Genomic DNA, 20,382 nt, shown 5'->3' with positions numbered 1-20,382 from the left:
ATTCCCCCCTCTGCTTGTCACCTTCTAACATATCAAAGACTTTATTTGAGCCAGAACAATCTCATTTTCGTAGGAATTTTATCAGTGGGCTTGCTCTCTGACCACTGTCCTATTGTTTTGTGAGTTCCTGTTTGCAGGAAAATGAAACACAATCACTGAAAAGTTTTTATGGTCTTGGGATTTCATATTCATGAGGCCTTCATATTTTGAGGTTCCACAGCCTCCCAGAGAGCCTCAGGGCCGCAGACACTGTTCATGTTTTTAAACAAAGACTTAAGACCTACCTTTTTACTCTAGCTTTTAGTTGAAAATTAGGAACTTATTTGATATCATAAATCAATTATGTATGTTCTCTTTTTACCAGTTTGACATATGTGTATTATTTTTTTATTTCTTTATTCATATTTACCACTTTATATCTGTCTATTAAGGTCTATTCATGTACGTGTTTGGTTATTGATCTATTTTCCTTTTTATTTGATTCCTTTTACATTTTATATTTTAGTGTTTTCCTCAGAGGGATCCTCCACATCGGTGACTGACCCTTCTCAATGAATGTGGTCACTGCAATGGGATCTCCCAGGTCTGGCTCTTTTGCTTAGATCTAGGGGGTCCCGTGGTAGTGTTTTCTGTGAACTTGAGTGGGGCGTCACTGATGTGGACATGTCCCCAAAATATAGTTTCCCCACTTCAGTACACAGCCAGGTTTCTACTTTGCATCATTTCATCACTCTTTCTATTATGGTGTGTGTATGTGTGTGTGTGTTTGGGGGGGGGGGGGGGGGGGGGGGTCGGCATTGTGCAGGTTTTAAACAAAACATTTGTTTATCTTGTCATTTTGTTTTTCAATTTTATTATGCTTCTATGTAAAGCACTTCGAGTGACCTTAGTTGTAAAAGTGCTATTTAAATAAAGTTTGATTTGATTTGATAATTTTTTTTAATTCAAAATACAATACAGCTTTCCACCACTGTATTCTAGGTTATACTCCATCTTGGTAAAATACCTTCAGGCATCCAGGGAAGAGGGTTCGGAATCAAATCTTTTTCTCTTTCAGAATCTTTCTAGCTTCTGCACACTCATCATTTTAGCCATGATCTCTGGGGGGTAGTTGCAATCCAGGTTTATTTTGTTCCTGTTCCACAGAAAACATTTGTTCTGCCATGCCAGTCTGAGCATCTTTTCGTTGTGAAGCACACATTTTTTCGCCAGGATCGATCTGGGCTGGGCATCATTTGGAGGGAAGGTAATAAGGCTCTATTTGCCCTCTGGATCTGCAGGGGTATCACAGAGGGAAAGTTCAAGTTCTCACTGAGTAACTTCTCTACAAAGTTAAGGATGGGGACCCAATTTCTACTCCCTCTGAAACCTCATACATTAGAGTGTCACCCTCCTCGAATGCGCCTCGAGCAGTGTATGCTTTATCATCTTGTATAAAATGTTGTCTGTATATTGAAGTTTATACTCAGGCTCTGTGACCCAGGCTTAAATTTCGCTGATGTGCGTGGCGGTTCTGTCCAACTCGGCCTGGATATCATGCAGTTTTTGGATTCTATTTTCCAGCTCTTTCCTGATGCCTCTCAGTTCGGTCAATACCACTGTCAAGCTCACTGGGTCATTTCTGCTGTCTGTTTCTACCTGCTTGTCACTGTGGGCTGGAGCAGTATTCTGCTTGGAATTGGCATTAACCTCTCCTGTTAGCACCCTCTTCAGTTTATTCATAAGTTCACTTTTTAGTCCTCTTGTTTTTCTTAGTCGCCGTCTATGTCAAATTTCTCTGTGGTCTCATATACTTATCTTAGTATCTCAGTTTGGGGCGTTTTAATAAATTCCTGTCAAGAACTCATTCAGAGTCGCTGTCCCTTCTAACCCAGAACTGCAAGTGCAGGAGGCGTTCAGATTCTTAATAAATAAACAATAAACGCAGGCCAGATCCTCAAACGTCTTAATAAGATCTTAAGAGGGTTTTTATGGCTTTTGAATGTTTACCTCGTTAGTTGACTTCTCTTTTTTCTCGTGGTTTGAGAAATAATACAGAAAAGACATCACAGCATGCTACAATATATGCGCAGTCAGTTCTGCCACTTAAAAAAAGTGTAAGTGTGCAACTTGCTAATTTTACTGCTGCAATGTTATAAAAGGGCAAAGCTCAAAAAAATTCACTGTTGAGTTTCCCCCTTATTTGTTACGAGAAACCAAGGGGGTTAACCCAGATGCAGGAAGAACCAGGAGACTAATGAACTCTGAAGGCTATTTAATGCCAAAGCGTTAAACCAAACAGAGAACATCCAAACAAGACGCTGCGACAAACATATGCAGGGACAGAGACCTTAAAAAGGAACCAAATCAAAGTAAAATGAGAACCAGCTGTGGGGAGAAGCAACAGACAGAGAAGAAGAGCGACCTCCAGAGGGAGTACGGCTGAGCAGCAGGAGGGTGAACGTATCATTATTAGATTATTTAGATTATAAGAGTATATTTTTCCTTATTTGTGTTTTGTTTCTATTCATTTTCTGTTTGAAACTTAAAAATATAAATGTTTCTGTTGATTTTTTTAAACATGTACCCCAATGAAATGGCTTGTTTTGTTTTATTTTTTTAATAAAATAATTTTATTATCAATTATGATTCAAATGCTGTGATGATATTGTGACATCATCAGGCATCATCATCATCATTGACAATATGACATCATCACATGTCATATTGTCAGTGATGGTGATGAAGCCTGATGATGTCACCATCACTGACAATATGACATCATCACATATCATATTGTCAGTGATGGTGATGATCCCTGATGATGTCACCATCACTGACAATATGACATCATCACATGTCAGTGAGATCACATAGTTACAATAATTATGTCAAATGATGTAATATGACATTATTTGACATCCTTGCATAGGTCTGAAAAGTTTATAAATATAACCTGTTTAATTCATTCATGAATTGAGATTAAAAGAGACGCAATGGCGTTTAGACAAACAACGGCTGCTGAACGGCAATATCATTTGACTGACATCAAACCAGTCAATGATGAAATCATATGGAGGAAGCAGCAGAAACAAATGGAGGAAAGAAAGACGAAGAAACTTCTCGAGCTCCAGAGAAAACGGGCAGAGGAGAAGTTGGAAGAAGACCTCCGTGCTGAAAGGGAACGACGAGAGGCTTTGAAAAAAATCTGTCATCAAAAGACACTTGATGACATAAAGGAAAAACGGCACTTTCGTGAACTAAAAAAACAAATACGAGAGGCCAAATGGGAGACGGTGGTAGATGACCAAACTCTTCTTTTACAAGAAGAGAACAGAAAGACCATGGACCTTATAACGGCGTCACAAATGCGTGACGTCCGTGGCAATACATTAAAACGTCTTGGTAAAGGTCCACCTCGCCTCCTAAAAAAACGAGGAGTGGCTGAAGAATTAAAATATGATGGAGAGCCTACTGATGAAGAGCTTCAGTCTGAGAAGGAACTTCAACAGGCTTTGAAGAAAGTGCGTCATCAAGAGAGACTTGATGACATTAAGGAAAAACAGCACTTTCTTGAGAGGGCTCGCAAAATGGAGGAAGAAACTCAGCCCAAGGGTCAAAAACCACCAACAAAGACCAAAGCACAGGCAGCCAAGGAAGAGTACAAGTACTGGCTGTCTCAAATGGAAAAAGCGGAGAAAAAGGTAAAAACAGACAGGAAGGCAGCTGAAGATAAAAGGCTCCGGGAAAAATTAGAAGAAGAAAAAAAAGTGGCAGAGCAGAAATTTTTGGTTGAAAAAGAGTTAAAACTCTTGAGGGATTTCACGGCAGGGGCGTATCTTGACAATCGTGGAAGAGAACTTCCACGCCGTCGCAAATGTTCAATGTTTCCCTCATTAAACCAAAAAGAGATGCCTAAAAAAGAGCCTCATCAACTGCCTTTAAAGAAAGTCCATCACGAAACAACTGTCATCACGGAAGAAGAAAAGAAAAAAATTGATGCCTTCCTGATGGAGACAGCATATCGTGATATTCATTTAAGGTTACCTCATCATCTTGGCAAATTTAAGGTAACCCAGTGGGCTCAGCTGCCACCTCAAATGAAGGAAGAACCAGTCGACACGCGGGAAATGTCAAGAGAAAGACAAAAAGACACAAAGACCGCTCCTGCACATGATTCGGCTTCTGTTTCACAAGAAAAAAGAAGAAAAGTCATGGCTGAGTTCATGTTGTCAGATTATCGCGACAGAAAAAACAATAGACTTGGTCATCGTGGCGTGAATCCAGAGATTAAACAGAAACTGGAGGCGCGCTCACCACCATACGCAACTTTGGATTTATATAACAAAGTGAAACGTAAGAGTGGTAACACACAAGGATTTAGGACAAAAGCAGAGATCGCTCAGGCAGTGTTCGACAAACGGAAGTTGGAAAGAGAGCAAGAAATGGTCGACACGTGTGAGCAGAAGACCGATTTTGTTTTGCCGAAAGAAGAACGAAAAGAATGGTCATACTGGAAGCAAGACTATTGCGACAATCGTAGCGATCCCCTTCCTCGTTTTGGCACAAGTCAAACTTCTCTCATAAAACAGGGACAGCAAGGTAGACCCATACTCCCACTTTTGGGGAAGCAAAAGGATCCTGTTCAGCAAAGGTTTCCAAATCCTATAACCCAACAAACTTACAGGACCCTGACAAGTCAACCAAAAGTGGGAGTTGCAACATTCCTTTCTGTGCGCGGGAGAAGGATAGTTCCGCCAAAATTGGCTTAAAAGTTAGAAAACACTTGTAGGATTGATATTAGGGTTAGGGTTAGAGTTAAGGCTAAAAAAATATATTAGTTAGTAATTTAGTGGGTTAGTTGATAAAAAAAATTATCAAATTAGTAGGATATTCCTGTGTTTTAGAATACACAGTGAAAAGGGCAAATTAAAACTTTATAAAGCCTCTTTTATGTAGCACTTTTCCTAGAAAAGCTCAACACAAAGTGCTTTACATTAAAACAAAACCAAATAAATAAAAGAAAAACAAGCACGAAAATTAAAATAGATCGGCTGAAGAGCAGCCGACCCAGAGGGAGAGTTTCCAACTGAGGAAGCACTTGAAATAAAAATGAAGAAAAAATTAGACTAAAAAAGTAAACATAATGATAAAAGCAATAAAAAAATAAACAATAAAATAAGGTTGATTAAAATAAGTTATTAATAGTTTAGTGTTAAGTCATAAACAAAATAAAAAGGATAAATAAATAGAAAATTAAAAAAAAAAGAAAATAATAAAAGTAGTAAAGATTAGCTAAAAGCCAGGTTAAAAATGGGCCCTAATGGGAGGCTTTCCTTAAAACTAGCTAAACTCTGCGGCCCTCAGGTGAGTTCCGGCTTCCTGAGCTTCCAGCGAGGCTCCACCAAGCAACCAAGCTGAATTGTGCTCTGCAGAACTTGCAGCCACATAGAAATAAGCCTTTAACCTCATCACATGCTTGTCAAAAGATGTGTTTTTTAACCAGCATTGTTTTGGGTTTGCTGTTATTTCATCACATTGGAAAGTCACCGAACCAAATTTTAAGCAGCTTTTCTCTGCAGGGGCTTGGAGCTCAAAGCTGCAGCTAAAAAACATTCCAAAACCTGGAATTTTCAAGGAAAGAAAGATTCCTCAGCAAGAAAAAAATTCTGCCACATTTCCTTTAAATTCTCCATCTTTACTGTCATTATTGAAGTGATCTTAAAGACACATTCTCAGTTCCAATAAGAGCTGAATTGATTCATTCCCCGTTTCCAAGGAACTTCTAACGTTTCTTGAAAGAAGACGTATTCAGAAATGCTGTTTTATGCTTAACATTTTTTTTTAAATCAGAAAATGCCACAAAAACATGGTAAAAACTCCAAAAAGGATTTTCATTGCAGTTTTGCTGTAGGGTTGACAATAAGTTGTTGGGCAAAGCATCCCATCACCCTACCCTCATGTGCAATAAATGGTTTGGATTAAAGTAATAAAACAACATCTTGATTGCCTGTATTAAATGACAAAAACCTACATTTATTTATTTACTTATTTATTATTTTGCCATAAAAATATACATATATGATTCCCAAACTATAAACTATTTAACCACTTGAACAAACTTTCCTGATAAAAACAGTGGACTTTCAATTATTTCAATGAATTACCACACGGTGGTGCAATTTCCCTTATTTAAAGTATGAAGCAAATGTTTGAACATTTAAGCATTGCTTCTGAAATGAATAAAAAGAACGTTCAGCGTTTCTGACGACTTTTAATATAGACACATTTTAATGTTTTATTCTTTTTTTTAAATTAATGTATTAACCTTAAGCACAGGATTTAAATGTGGAAAAAATATAAAAAATATATATTTAAAACATTACATCTAATAAATAAATAAAAAACAAATAAAAATGGGGTTTATACAAATATACACCATGGCTATCAGAAGATGCATAACCCCTTATTGTAATTGTAAAACCTGTCCAACACAAAAGGCTTTCAGCTCTCGCCTGTTTTTTCAGTTGATGGACAGAACAAGTTAATAAAAAACAGACAAACAAAAAAGGTCAAATAATATTTGAGAATATTCTGGGATTTGCCTTCTTAAGTAATAGAAACAAGAGAAAACCCTCCTGGGTTTCTCCCGTAACTACATTTAACATATTATTGTGAAAGGACATTTTAAAAACACTAAAATCATAAGGAATTTGCAGTGAGAAAGTGCTGAACATCAACTAAACAACAGAACAGCATTTCCCGGCATCATCACAGTTCCCTGCTCAAAAAAAAAGAAAAAAAAGAAAATATTAATTTAAAAAAAAAAGAGGTTCCGTTCTGCTCTGTAATCTTCCTTCCCTCATGCTGACGCAGGGTTTTATGTTACAGTGTGCACAGCATCTATGAATGATTCATAGCAAATTCACCACAGTGCTGCAGGACTGTAAGAAAAATGGAATCAGGTGCAGACAACTCATTTGCTGAACATCATGTAGACTCCGAACGAGATAGGTGTAACATTCTGGAACACTTCTCTCAATCTTAGCGTTGGAGGCCCAGTAGTATTTATTCACCTTATCCCATCCAGGATGAAAATTCATGATGTATTTCAGCAGCTTAAAGTAATCGTTGCATGTATACAGATGAACTGTGGCTATGAAATTACAACTTATTTGTATTGAGATCTTTTAAAAAAAACTTGTTCGACCATTTTCGCCATTTTGGTTGGATATGATGGGGGAGCCTGGTTGGTCCACGTCTACCACACTTGTTAGGGACCCCTATTTCTCTTGGGTGGGAGGAACTGACCCCAGCCTTGCTCTCTGCTGGATGGGCGGTTGCCTGGAGCGTGATGTTAGTCCCCCCTGTGGGGCCCTGGTTCATGGCTAGGTGGTGGTGGTGGGCTGCTCGTCATAGGCTTGGAGGGGCTCTCCGGTGGGTGGGACCTCATGCTGAGCATACTGACACAGCGGTAAGGCTGTTCTCATGTCGGGCTGGGGCTCGCTCTCTGTGCCGTTGTGCCCCCCTGGTCTCTGGTGCTGCAGTTCTTCCAGCCAACGTCTGCTAGTGTCTGGGGGGGTCCTAGCTGTCACTGCTATTTTGCCTTCTTTGTGTGGACTGACCAGGTGCCCCCCCCCGTTTTGTATTCCATCATCCACCACAGTAGAACACAGGCGGGTGCCAACTTGCCTTTGCACAAACAGTATGCATGACGGAATGATATGCTTTAGATATGTTTGGTTGTATGCAAAAGTTTGTGCGCGTGGGCTGTATTTGTACATGTTGACATGTTTGTGTGTGAAGTTTTTTTTAGGACCCAAGAGGTGTGTTTGTAATATTTTAGTTTGACAAACATCTACACCTGAAAATATGTATGCTACAACATACAAATGTAAAATAAGGTTTATCCTTAGATACAAAAAGGGGTTTAAAGAAATATACACCTTGTGTGTCAGAAGATTCATAACCCCCTATTGTACCAATAAAATAGGTGCTCCAGAACCATTTGCTCAAAAAAAAAAGAAAAATAGAACAAGAAGTGTCACTTCCTCTCTAATCTATTCCAAGTTGCTTCCCCTGAGGGCCAGGTCCACTTATTATGCCCCCACATGAAGTCCCAGACTCATAACCTCAGCCCAGACTCATTACTTTAGGAATGAAGGTTGATATGCAAGAAATTAACTGGGACCTTTTCCCTGGCAGAGGCTGCTCCGCCTGTAGAAAAATGTTAAGTTTAATAGTTTGCAGAATTCCAAACATACAATTTAGAACACTGGCACAAAGAGGAGTGCTTGCATTTCCTATACCTAAATAGTAATAAAGGAAACAAAATGTTCAAGTTTGACCTTGTCTATATTTCCTACCACAAAAACAAAACAAAAAAAGAAGGTGAATCAATGTTTCTTTGAAGAGGCTAGAAAGTTCAGGGTCTGGAGTAATACTGTCAATACTGAGATGTTGTGGAGGCATTGGAAATACAAATGTATTTTCAATGCCAGCAACAGAGGAGTTGTGTTGTCTTGGGACCTTTCCAACAGCATTGTTTATCAGTGAAATCCCTGGAGAAGCTTGAACTGCCATGCTGTAGCTGTTAGATGGTGGATGCAGTTAAATAAAGGCTGCAAGCTTCACCTGTAGATTATGTTTCCTGTTAGAAAAGTCTAACGCCCTCTTTTTTTTATGTTATTCAAATCTAGTTATGGAAGTAAATGGTGACTATTTAAAAACCCACTGAGACAGTACTAAAGGGTTAAGCCAAAAAGAGTCGCACTGAGTTGTTGCAGTGTAGGTCGAGCGAGGGGAATTATTTTCTAATTGTAAAATACAGCACTTCATTTTCTATCCCTTCCTTTCTATCGGCGTCAGTCACATTGAGGTGAAGAGCACCAGAATATATTTAAAATACATGTTTGATTAAACCTAACAAAGTTAAGAAATTGGTTTGGATAAAACATTTTATTTGTTGTTTGCTTATATGAGCAATTAGTGAGTAATCTGGCTTCCCTGGAATTACCTAGAGTAACACAGCACAGAGACGTCAAAGAGGCAAAAACTCCAATATTTGTCTTTATTTGGAACAATCCAAGAAAACAGTCCAAGAAAACAGGCAATATGAAGAATAGTCCAGAAAGATTTACTGGTTTTCTATATACAGGATGCAAAAGAGACATTAATATATAATCGTAGTAATTAAGGTCACTGTAATCGAGCGTAACTCTTGCAGAGTTCATGATCCCTGATATCTCCCCAGCCGCCGTTTTTCACATGAGGTGCAACGCCTCCAGCGCCACTGGCGGGCAGCCTCTTTGTGATCAGCAGGTATTTGGGAAACAGCTGGTTTCCACTGCTCTGCAAGATGTTCTCAATTTTTGTTTTCTGGGTGACAGGCATACAGGTGGCCTTCTTGTGGTGCATGCCGCAGTCTCCTGCGTGGAAAATGCGGGGCGCTTCACTCACCATCACTTTCCAGTAGGTGGGTAGGCAGTTCACAGTTAGGTGCTGCAAGGACCAGTCCCAGTTGTAATCGTCATATGTGCAGAATGTGTCGGTGCACTTCAGGAGTTTCTGGTAAGTCTCCCGATTCAGAGCCATCCCCATGTTGTGCTCTGTGGATTTCCAGGCTTTCACCTCCACTTTGTTTGCCTTGCTGGAGTAACTGATGTGGCTGTAGCTCCCCAGGGAGAGGATGTCGCAGTCGGGGCACTGCTCCCTTTTGAGAGCAGTCATCAGCTTTAGGAGATGGATGAAGTCTGGAGACAAATAGTGGTCCTCCTCAATCAGCAGAACCAGACCTTTGTGGTCTTTGAGATAATGCACTCTGTCCCAGACAAAATGCAGCTTCCACCACCAATGGTGCTTGGTCTGAGAGAACTTGGCCTCCCGGTAGTGGCCGAAGGAGTCAGGAAACTCTGCATTGATGCATCCCAGTTTTAAGGCATCCTTTTTGGGAATGTCTCTGGGACAGTCCTTGGGGTCATTGCCAGGGAACTCGTGGGGGTATAGCTGGATGCTGAAGGGGAAGAAAATCTGAAGGACTTGACAAAAGTCAACAGAAGCCACCACTTTATTTATCTCTGGTGACCAGTAATCGTGGCTGAATATCAGCAGTATGCTGTCCACACCTCTGGCCTTTCGTAAACTATCAACCAAAAGCTTTAGGTAGTCCGGTCGGTTGTGCACCTGAACCACCACAACCAGGTCATCTTTTTGCCGGGCTGTTTTAAACTTCTTCTCGTTTCTTATTGTCTGGTCAAAGTTGAGCTGGAAGACGATGCCTCGATACACCAAAGTGTTGTTATTGATGTCTGGTTTTATCATTTTTGCTTTTTCCTTTGCCTTTTCCTGATGTGTTTCATTGGTCTGTACGACGGGGATCTGGACGGATACTTGGCTCGTTGCAGGTGTGGCTGGCACTTGAACGTGATTGTTGGTACTACTGCTTTTTTTCATCGCCTCCACATCCTTGGGGAACTCTCTACTTTCAGTCTTTTTTTGCATTCCGCTGCTCCAGAAAGCAAGACCACAGACGACAACCACCAGAGTCAGAAACACCACTTTCCTCTTGTAGATTCGGAATCTCATGATAGAAAACCAGTTGACCAGAAGGAACTTGGCCTAATCAAAAAAAACTAAAAACAAAACAAAAAGAGAAAAAAAGACAAAGTGTCTTGAAGTGTTGCTTTTTAACGGAGGTCAACCTTGGTTAAAGAAAAAAAAAAAATAGCTGTTGGCAAAAATAACTGTTGCTGTAAACGGTAATCCAGCTGGAATGTCATCGGTAGTCCGTGAATATTCCATAAGGCATGACGGTTGTTGGCGGGTAGAGTGCAGAAGCCACCTATGGACCAAAAAAAGACACTGCATCAAACAAAATGCCTCATGGCCATAAACTTAATGATTTGAAAGTAAAATGTAACAAATACTGATGTTCTGTCTGGCTAAATGACTGTTTTTATTGTAAAAATCAGACATTTACAAGAGATTTGAAGCTTTAAAAAACGAACAAACATGCTTCTGAACAAGATCAACCTGGCTAATGTACCTCAGATTTCCTTGAGGCTTTGACAGAAATTCCAGTGAAATCCATAAAGTATACAACAAAGTGTAAATAAAACTAAACCGTGATAATATCAGATAATTACAGCTTAGAAAGATTTCATCCTGAAACAATTCTTGGTCATAAAAACACAGCAGAAACAATTTGTATTGGAACTAAAGAACTGAACAAGGCGTGCATTTTCTGGGTTTATTGACCAAAAATAAACCAAATTATGACAGGCTGTTTTTATTTGTTCAGATATTGTGAAATGGCTTTAGAGCAGGGATGCCCAAATCCAGGCCTCAAGGGCCGGCCTCCAGTTAGTTTTCCAGAAATCATGCCTTTTCTGCTGTTTATTACCTGAGTCAGGTGTGTTTAGCCAATAAAGAGCTTTAATGGCAGGATGGTTGGAAAACATGTAGGAGACACCGACCCTCAAGGCCCGGATTTTGGCGCCCCCCGTTTAGAGTCTTCATTTAGTGGTTGTTGTTTTTTTACCAACTAAGATATTTTTTACGCCTCCTTAATTACTCCAAAGTTTTAACCAAATAAAGTCCAACAGAGAACAACCCTAAAAAATGTGAAAATCAGGTTCCTTTTGAAAAAAAAAAAAAAAAAGTCACAACTCTTTTCACTGAATTGATATTTCAGGCCATTTTTTTAAACTCGGACAAACCAATCGTTTTATTTTTTGGAGACTTATTTTGGCATCAATTGCAAAACATTTAAATAGGTTTAAAAGCATCAGTAGAAGAAATTTGTCTCCCAACAGCTTCTATTTCATGTTCTGAAACTTGGATTTATTGTTTGATTTTATCCAAATAGTTTGTTTTTTATGTGTGTGTGTTATGTGTGTGTGTGTTTTTTTTTACGATGGAGTTTTAGGGCCACCAGAAAAGAAAAAAAGTAAAATTACGAGATTGAAACTAGTAAATTTACAAGAAAAAAACTTGTACACTTACGAGGAAAAACATCGTAAATTTACGAGATTAAAGTGGAAGTGAGCACACAGAGCAGTAGCAGGTGAACGCCGTGCAGCAGCAGAGCAGACTGAGTAAACTTCATTGAACAGGTAAGCTCAATATTTATTGATAAGGTTAAAAATGTTTGGAAGCTCATTTGTTTGTTTTACGATTTATGAATGTTTTATTGATTGATGGGTGGCTTGCAAGATCTCTGCAGCCCTTTGATGAAGACATCGATGTCCCTGCAGCTGTCCACTTCAATCCTTTCTTCCTCCATGAAACCAAGATCTCTCCATCTGTGTGACGCTTCCGTATGAGGAGGAGCACTTTTCTAGTTAATTTACAACTTAAAATTCGTAATTAAAAAATAAAAAAGTTTGTAAACCGGCCCTAAAACTCCGTCGTATTTTTTACATGCAACTTTCAAGACATTGTAGTCCACTTCAGGGTGAAGATTTTTGCTTTCTACTTCTACTTACACTGCTGCATAATTTTCAGGAAATCTGACGTGAAGCAGAAAGCTGGTGAGAGATAAGGATGGGAGGAGCAGGGTGTCATCAACAAAACAGTGAAAACTGAAGAGGTGAGTGGGAGAAGATGGGCGATGAAGAGGAGGGGCCCCAGGAGAGAGCCTTGGGGCACTCCTAAAGTGACGGAGGAGGGCTGGGATCTGAAGGTTTTGAGGTGGATAAACTAGGAACAGACATACCTGTCTGTATGTGGGTGTGGGTGATGGAGGAGGATGATGCTAAAAGAGGTCGAGAAGGATGAGAATAGAGTCAATTAGAATCCGCTACTGTGAAAAGATAGTGATAATAAGGACAGTTTCTGTGATAAAAGTGGGATGAAAACCAGACCAAAAGTTCTCATACAAAGCATTTTATTTGAGAGGGAGTTTAGCAGCAAGCTGTTTTTTGGAAAACAAACCGTGGGTTAAAGATGGGACTAGGCCTGCATAATATACCGCAAATTTATCGTTATCGCGACATTAAGCTGTGCAATATGCATACCGCAAAAGATGGCAAAAATCGCAATAAATGGTTACCTTAAATGTGCTAAAACAATCTCATGGCAGCTTGAAATATTGAACAAAGGAAATAAATCCTTTTATGCATTTAACCAATCAGAAGGACCCGTTTATGTTGTTGATCAATCAGATGAGCCCTTTTATGTTTGATGTTTGCCTCCTACGTCGACAAGGGTCATTTGGAGTATAATTTTTAAACTGTTGCAGTGAAATGGAAATGATGTTTTTGGTTGTTTTGCCATTTGTTTATATACCGGGAATTATATCGTTATCGCAATATTAATCACCAATATCGTATATCGCGAGTTTTCCTCATATCGTGCAGCCCTAGATGGGACAAAAGCTAATAAAATATATGGGACCTGAAACTACTTTTCCCTAAAGGAGAACCAGCTGCAGATTTGAAGTGGGAAGGAAGAGAACCAGTGATGAGTGAGGAGTGAAAGATGAATAAAATCAAAGGGAGGAGACAGGGGAAAGCTGTGTGGAGGTTGAGCTGACATGTAGAAATGTCTGACTACAGATAAATAAATGTACAGAAACTGAAAATTTATAATGCAATTTTTGTCTTTTATTTATAAGAAAACCAAAGCATCAGCAGATTGCTCTGACCATACTGTCTATTGGATTCCGCGCAGTTGCATTTCATCACATTTGTCTCCAGAACCTACTGGGGTTTACTTAAAACTCTGGGCTCTGAAGAGTGACAGTGAGACGGTATTTGACCGAATTAGCTACTCCTTCAGTTTCATCCACAGCCCTGCATCCTGATTGAAATAAGCTCCAGTTTGAACAAGTGCGTTTTGGCTCTAGACTCAGATGAGAGGTTCCGTCTAAGTAGGTCATCTGAGCTCTAAGGAGGGCATAAAGATGGCTGCGCTGAAGAAAATCAGCAGTTTTACTTTCGTTAGCTTAGCCGTTGTTCAAAAACAATGGGTTAAACAATAAAAAAAAGTTAAAAAAAGTCAAAGAAGGTAAAACAGGGTTTGTTACAAGCTCAAATAAACATAAATACCATAAAAACAAAAAAAGCCAGCTAGACGATTAAAACTAACTAAACTAGCTCTTAAAAATGAATAAAGGCTTTTCTTGAGAAAGGATTTAAGGATGGATGGTGAACAAGAGCTGCTGATATGGGAACTTTACAACCTTGAGTCCAGTTTACTTTGAGTGTGCTGTTGAGGAGTTAGCATGAAGAAGTTCAGACGCTAAAGCCAGGGCTAAAAAGAAAAAAAAGAATTTTGCATTTGCCTTTTACCATTCACCAATAAACGGAAAGAAAGAGGGATTTCAGAACCCAAAAGCATTTTTGTATTGATCCGGTTCAAATACAGATTTTTGGACTGAACCTTAATTGAAACTTTAAATATTAACGTGTTTACATGTATAGAAATGATGGGAATAAGAGATCATCCTGACGTTTGCTAAACAGTAATGATCCATTCTTACAGGAAGGATGCCTGGAACCATAACTGTAATTTGATTACGAGACAGCCCAGCCTGAAGGTCTGCATTCTGCCTCCCACCGCTCCATCTTTCTCCATCATTCCTGAACAAAGCTCTGTCCTTCGGTCTTCAAACACAAACCGGATGCTAGTGGATACAAAATTAAAAAATAAATAAAGCAGTCAGTGGCCAAACTGTAATATTATCAAATTGGTCAAATGTCCTGATCAAAAATGTTAAAACTATTTCTGGTAGCAGCTTCTTTTCAGATTGTGTTTCTACAGTGACTGCTTCCCACGCATCTTAATTCTCTCCAATATGTTTGCAGCACAGCGAAGGCTTAAGAACACTGAAACAGCACAGAACTATGATGGAGATACACATATATATTTTTTATATTACGCAACCCAACCTTTTATAGCTACTCTGACACTGGGATTTGGGCCAAATCTGGACTACTTTAGGTGCTCTATGGCTTAATAACGGCTCGGTTGACTTCAATTGGTTGGACACAAGACAAAGGTCACAATTTGAACATTACCAATGTTAGATGTAGCCCTAATTGGAAACAGCATTACTGTACCTTTTTATCTACTTTGACCTATTTAAATGAAGACGCATTTTGATTGCAAAACTGCTCATTCGTTTGATTCAACAAAATTGATTATTTTTTGTCTTGGGCTGCACAATGTGAGAAAAACTTACAATGTGTGATATTATTGATCAATATTGCAATGATGATATAACTTGCAATACATGAACAAATAGCAAAGCAGCCAAAAACATAATTTCCATTTTCCTGCAACAGTTTAATTTAAATAAGAGTCAGCATAATTTATATTATACTCTAAATGAGCCCGGTCTACATAGGAGGTGAGCATCTAACAGAAAAGGGCTCCATCCGATTGGTCAACAACATAAAGTGTTCCATTATTGGTCAGATTCATAAAAAGGATTTATTTGAATCATTAGGTACTTCAAGCTGCCATAAGATTGTTTTAGCACATTAAAGGTAACCATTTATCGCGATTTTCTGCGTCTTTTGCTAAATGCGTATTGCACAACTTGATATCACGATAACAATAAATTTGCAATTTGTTGTGCGGGCCTAATTTATTCCATAACTACTAAAAAGCAACCTTAAGACGTACTGGTGACCTGTCCGGAGTGTAACCCGCTTTCGCCCAGACAGTGGCTGGGATAGGCTCCAGTAACCCCTGTGACCCCAAAAGGGATTACTGGATCTTCTGTACTACAGGGCGCGCTGGATTATATGGTGCACCGTCCATGGTCTATGTTTGAACTTATGTCATATACAAGGGACACTATATAAGGCGCAGTAAGCGAGACAAAAAGAATCATATAAATCTGTCAGTCAGACTTTAGTAACTGCGTTCTGGGTAACTGTAGAACTTGTTTGTAACACGCTACGCATTGTCATTACCTGTAACTTCCAGACTGACTGAATACTGCTAAAACAAACGTTACTGCATCTATGCTAACACTCAACCTTGTTTGCAGCTTGTAAAAAACAGACAAACATTTAGACAGAGCGTCATATTCCTCTCTAAATGGCACAACTAGGATTAATAGATAGATATTAAAAGAAGTCATTCAAGCATCAGGACATAAACTGCTCCGATGTATTTTACACTAAATAAAATAGCAATGAAGGGGGGGGTCTTCTCCATTCATCATTTGTAGCTTTTGTCATTCTATATGACAGAAGCCGAGTTAACAGACAAAATACTAAAAAAATACGGGATTTTATACTACAATAGCATGCCACACTCTGCTCATGGGATAAGAAATGCTAAATGAATGTCAGACTTTGAAATTATCTGGTTTGCAGATTTTTTTTCTTCATCTGTGTTTGGTTTGCAATGTTGGAAATGAAGGACAACAAAGACGTACACACTTCCATTTGCCTGCAAGTGGATGCATCAGAATGGAGCAGAGCGGGATTTATAAAATTGTTGCTCCACAACAATTTGAAAAAGGAAATACTAAAAAATGCAATTGTAAGTTTAATTTTCCTTATTAAATGTCCTTCATCATCAGAAAAAACACCAAAAATACAATTTTCAATGAAGTGGGTCTTAAAAGAAAAATGGTTCAATTGATTTAATAAATCAAGATTGTATTTTAAAGACAAATGCCATCCATTTTTTGAAACCCAACCATTGAACTGAAGACAGTTTAGGCGCTGCTTTCAAAAAACAAGATAACTGGGAGTAAACGTAACTGATGTGATCACATCTGACACATTTACATCATGCAGCTGAGATATGTGACCATCTATGGTTCAGCTCATCATTGGAATGTACTACGTTTTTGTATTAAAAACTAAAAAATCTTCAGAATGTATAGAAAGAAAATCACCGACTATTTTTTCCGAAATGATTTTAGAGCAGACATTATAAGATTAATTACTGCAGGGATGGGACTTCATGAATATTCTGTTACCTGGGCTGAATAATGGCATACCTGATGTACACCTTAGGGGAAAAAAGGGTTCTTTTTCACATACACATTACAAATATTTAATTTGATGCAATATTTAATTTGATGTTAGATATGTTCAGTTCTTTCTGTGCTTAATTTAACATGTCCCGTTATAAATATGTACAAAAAAACAATACCTGGTGCATTTCATCTCCCCCTGCCAGCCTCCATCATGTGGTAAAACCCTAAACACCCCGCAGCCTGGCTGTTGTCAACCGACGATCGGGAAAGAACAGAACCACAGAAGGCGTTTCGGTTCCGGCCCGTACCGACACCGAACCCCCCGAAGACGCTAACAGGACGCTAGCTCCTGTTTCAGCTAACAACTCCGTGGCAGCAGCTAGCCTGGAAACAGCCCGCCATCCGCCACAGTATTCTCGGAAAGCCGACACGTTTGCGTCACCTCACCTGTTATGGAGCAACCGCGCGGTTCTTTCACCCTGACACGTTCTCCTCCATCCCCCGACAGAGGGATGCATCCGAACAAAACTGACCGCTGGCTATATAAACTCAATGTCCCATAAAGCACCGGTGCAACCTGCTTGATGCGGGAGCGATAAGGGAAGAGAAAATTCTTCTTCGTCGAGTTAAAGAGAGTAGAGACAAATGTGTTTGTATAGAGCGCCCTCTCTGGTACGATGTAGTATTGGGTCCACCATAAACGTGAGTTGTTTTTTTTTTGTTTGTTTTTTATTGAACACAATACAAAACAACACCCGAACATTTACATAAAACTTACAAAATATGGCGAATACAAAAGAGAATACTGCAATTTGAAAGGAAGCAAAAAAGGAAAAGGAACATTTTTTATCAGTATGTATACATAAACCTATCTATATTCATAAACAATTTAGGGAGAAATTAGGGAAAAGTGTAGCATAAGAAAATAACAATTTCAGAGTTGGATAGTGTTACAAAATGCAGGGGGATACAACAGAAATTGTCATGGCTTTAGGTGAATCGATTAACTTTATGGATTTTAAGTATAAATTGACCTCATTGTTAAAGAAGTTAAAGCTTTGGTGACATTTCTGTAACCTATTTTTGTGTGTAAAAAACTTGGCTAAACATAACACAGTATTGATACATACATTATTTACACTGTTGTGTAATGACAGGCCAAAGATTATTACTTCTTTCGAAAAGAAGTCCATGATGAATGGGATTTTTTTTAACCATTTGTGAACATCCAACCAGAACACTTGTACAACATCACACAGGCAAAATATGTGGTCGATGTCTTCAACAGCAGTTTCCATAAACGTGAGTGAGTGAGTGAGTGAGTGAGTGAGTGAGTGAGTGAGTGAGTAAGTGAGTGAGTGAGTGAGTGTGTGAGTGAGTGAGTGAGTGAGTGAGTGAGTGAGTGAGTGAGTGTGTGAGTGAGTGAGTGAGTGAGTGAGTGAGTGAGTGAGTGAGTGAGTGAGTGAGTGAGTGAGTGAGTGAGTGAGTGAGTGAGTGAGTGAGTGAGTGAGTGAGTGAGTGAGTGAGTGAGTGAGTGAGTGAGTGAGTGATTCAGTCAGTCAGTCAGTCAATAAATCAGTCAATAAAAAAAAAAACTTTAAACTATCTCATTTCCACATTTGCACTGACCTATTTAGATTGTTTTTTTTATTATTATTGTTATTATTTGTATAGGCTGTTTGCACTGTGGGTTGAGAGGAAAGAGATTTCATCTGTGCTGCATATGTGAGAAACTTTTCAAAAACATACGAGAATAAAGCCGTAAAAGAGTGGGAAAAAGTCGTTATGTTACAAGAATAAAGTCGTAAAGTCATGAGAGAAAGTCTGGATTTTATGAGAAGAAAGTCAGAGATTGATGACTAAAAAGAATGTCGGATTTTTTTAGATTCAAATTCTACAGTTATGAGAAAGATGCAATTTTACAAGGCAAAAGCCATAGGTTACTTTAAGTGCTGACTAAACCCATTCATGCAGCTCTGTATGGTTATGCATAATGCTTTAGTTAATCATAGGAATCTATGTGCCATGATGAATTTTAAAGTCTGCAGCCCACAAAGTAAAATGCACGTGTATTACTATCGTTAATATTAACTTTAGTTTCTGTTCAAAGAGGTTGCTGAAATAGTATAGAAATCAATAAGTCTTGTCTTTCTAGCAGCTGTTTCCTTTTTCTTTTCTTTTTTAAACATTTGATAAATATGTTGGATCTTTTGAAAAGAAAGGTCAGGGAGTATGAATGCATTAAAATATGAAATATTTCTACAATCACAAAATGTACATGGGCACAGATAGGCTTTTCTAGGCATGGAACTGTTTGAAATTGAAGCTCAGCTTAAAAAATACTGCAAAAATTTGTAAAGTTTCATTATTTTCTTTTTTTTACAGTTTTCTTTTAGCTAATAAACAAAATACATCAGATAAGTAGATGTAACATGTATTATATTCTGATAAGTGCCATATATGAAAAAATAACATAAAAAATGTTTATAAATAAAATTATACATAAATAATATTTTTTTTCACCACGAGGGTATTCATAGAGTACCAGTGTGTGTAAACATTTCGAGTCCGTGATTTTGATAATTTAAGAATGCTTTTGGATTTTTTTTTAATGGGAGAATAAAGTGACATCCCTTCCTGTAGAGGGCGCTGCACAGGGGCTTCATAGCCGGAAGTGCAGCCTGGGCAAACCTCATGTGCGCAGGCGCAGCCACTCTTCCTCCTTTCTGCCGCTCGCGCTAAGAGAACAAGATGGGCCACCAACAGCTATACTGGAGTCACCCTAGAAAATTCGGACAGGGATCTCGCTCCTGGTCAGTTTCGCCGTCTAAGCACTATAACAGACAAATACATATAATAACCGGACGGTAGTGGTGTTTGTGTTCTGTTTTTAGAGAGAAATAATCAAGGCCGCGTGGCCGCGCATCCTCGGAACATGGCGGCTCGTATTAACGAGACAGCTTACGGACACGTTTGCTGCCAGAAACCTTTCAATCTTTAAATTACTGTTCTGGTCAAGGCGCAGTTTCAGTGAAGAAGAGTACCGGCAAAATCTGTGTTAATCATTAAAATACGATTAATGAAAATATGTTAATTTCGTTATGTAGTCTTTTATAGTATGTAGTGCGCTACAGGGACGGAAATGTATGGTCGGTACCAACGGAGACCATAGTCCATAATCACAAAGGAAAATATATATATATATATATATTCTGGGTATATAAGAGATCAGTGCATCTTTTTATTAATCAGATTAGTTTGTAATTTGTCAACATTTAAAATGGCATATCAAAGTGTTCCTAAAATTATCCCCAGAGCAAAAATGTCAATTGCAGTCAAAGCGGTTATTTTTCCTTTCAAAAACTCTTGACGATAGTTTTTAAGTTTAAATACTGTAAAAACTATAAAATTTTGCTATATTTATTTCTGACCGAAATAAACCTGCAGTACAGTGCTGT

At 38.7% G+C, this 20,382-nt stretch overlaps 1 protein-coding gene across 2 annotated transcripts; it reads right to left on the bottom strand.

Moving 5' to 3' along the window:
• Positions 1 to 9,035: 9,035 nt before the first annotated feature.
• On the bottom strand, positions 9,036 to 17,577 carry mgat2 (alpha-1,6-mannosyl-glycoprotein 2-beta-N-acetylglucosaminyltransferase). 2 transcript variants are annotated; one of them, XM_004083511.5, is made up of 2 exons: positions 17,372 to 17,577; positions 9,036 to 10,819 (listed from the first exon to the last, which is right to left on the bottom strand). In XM_004083511.5, the coding sequence occupies exon 2, from the start codon at positions 10,561 to 10,563 to the stop codon at positions 9,178 to 9,180; it is 1,386 nt and encodes a 461-aa protein (XP_004083559.1). In that variant the 5' UTR covers positions 10,564 to 10,819; positions 17,372 to 17,577; the 3' UTR covers positions 9,036 to 9,177. The 2 variants fall into 2 exon arrangements, with proteins under 2 accessions (XP_004083559.1, XP_004083560.1); XM_004083512.5 differs by having other exon boundaries at positions 17,101 to 17,398.
• Between the last annotated feature and the right edge of the window lie 2,805 nt (positions 17,578 to 20,382).

Source organism: Oryzias latipes, chromosome 24 (genome assembly GCF_053564925.1).
Source record: "Oryzias latipes strain Hd-rR chromosome 24, Olatipes_Hd-rR_3.1".
Taxonomy (NCBI): Eukaryota; Metazoa; Chordata; class Actinopteri; order Beloniformes; family Adrianichthyidae; genus Oryzias; species Oryzias latipes.
The sequence above is the reverse complement of the archived record's forward strand: the minus strand, read 5'-3'. Positions and strand labels throughout refer to the sequence as shown.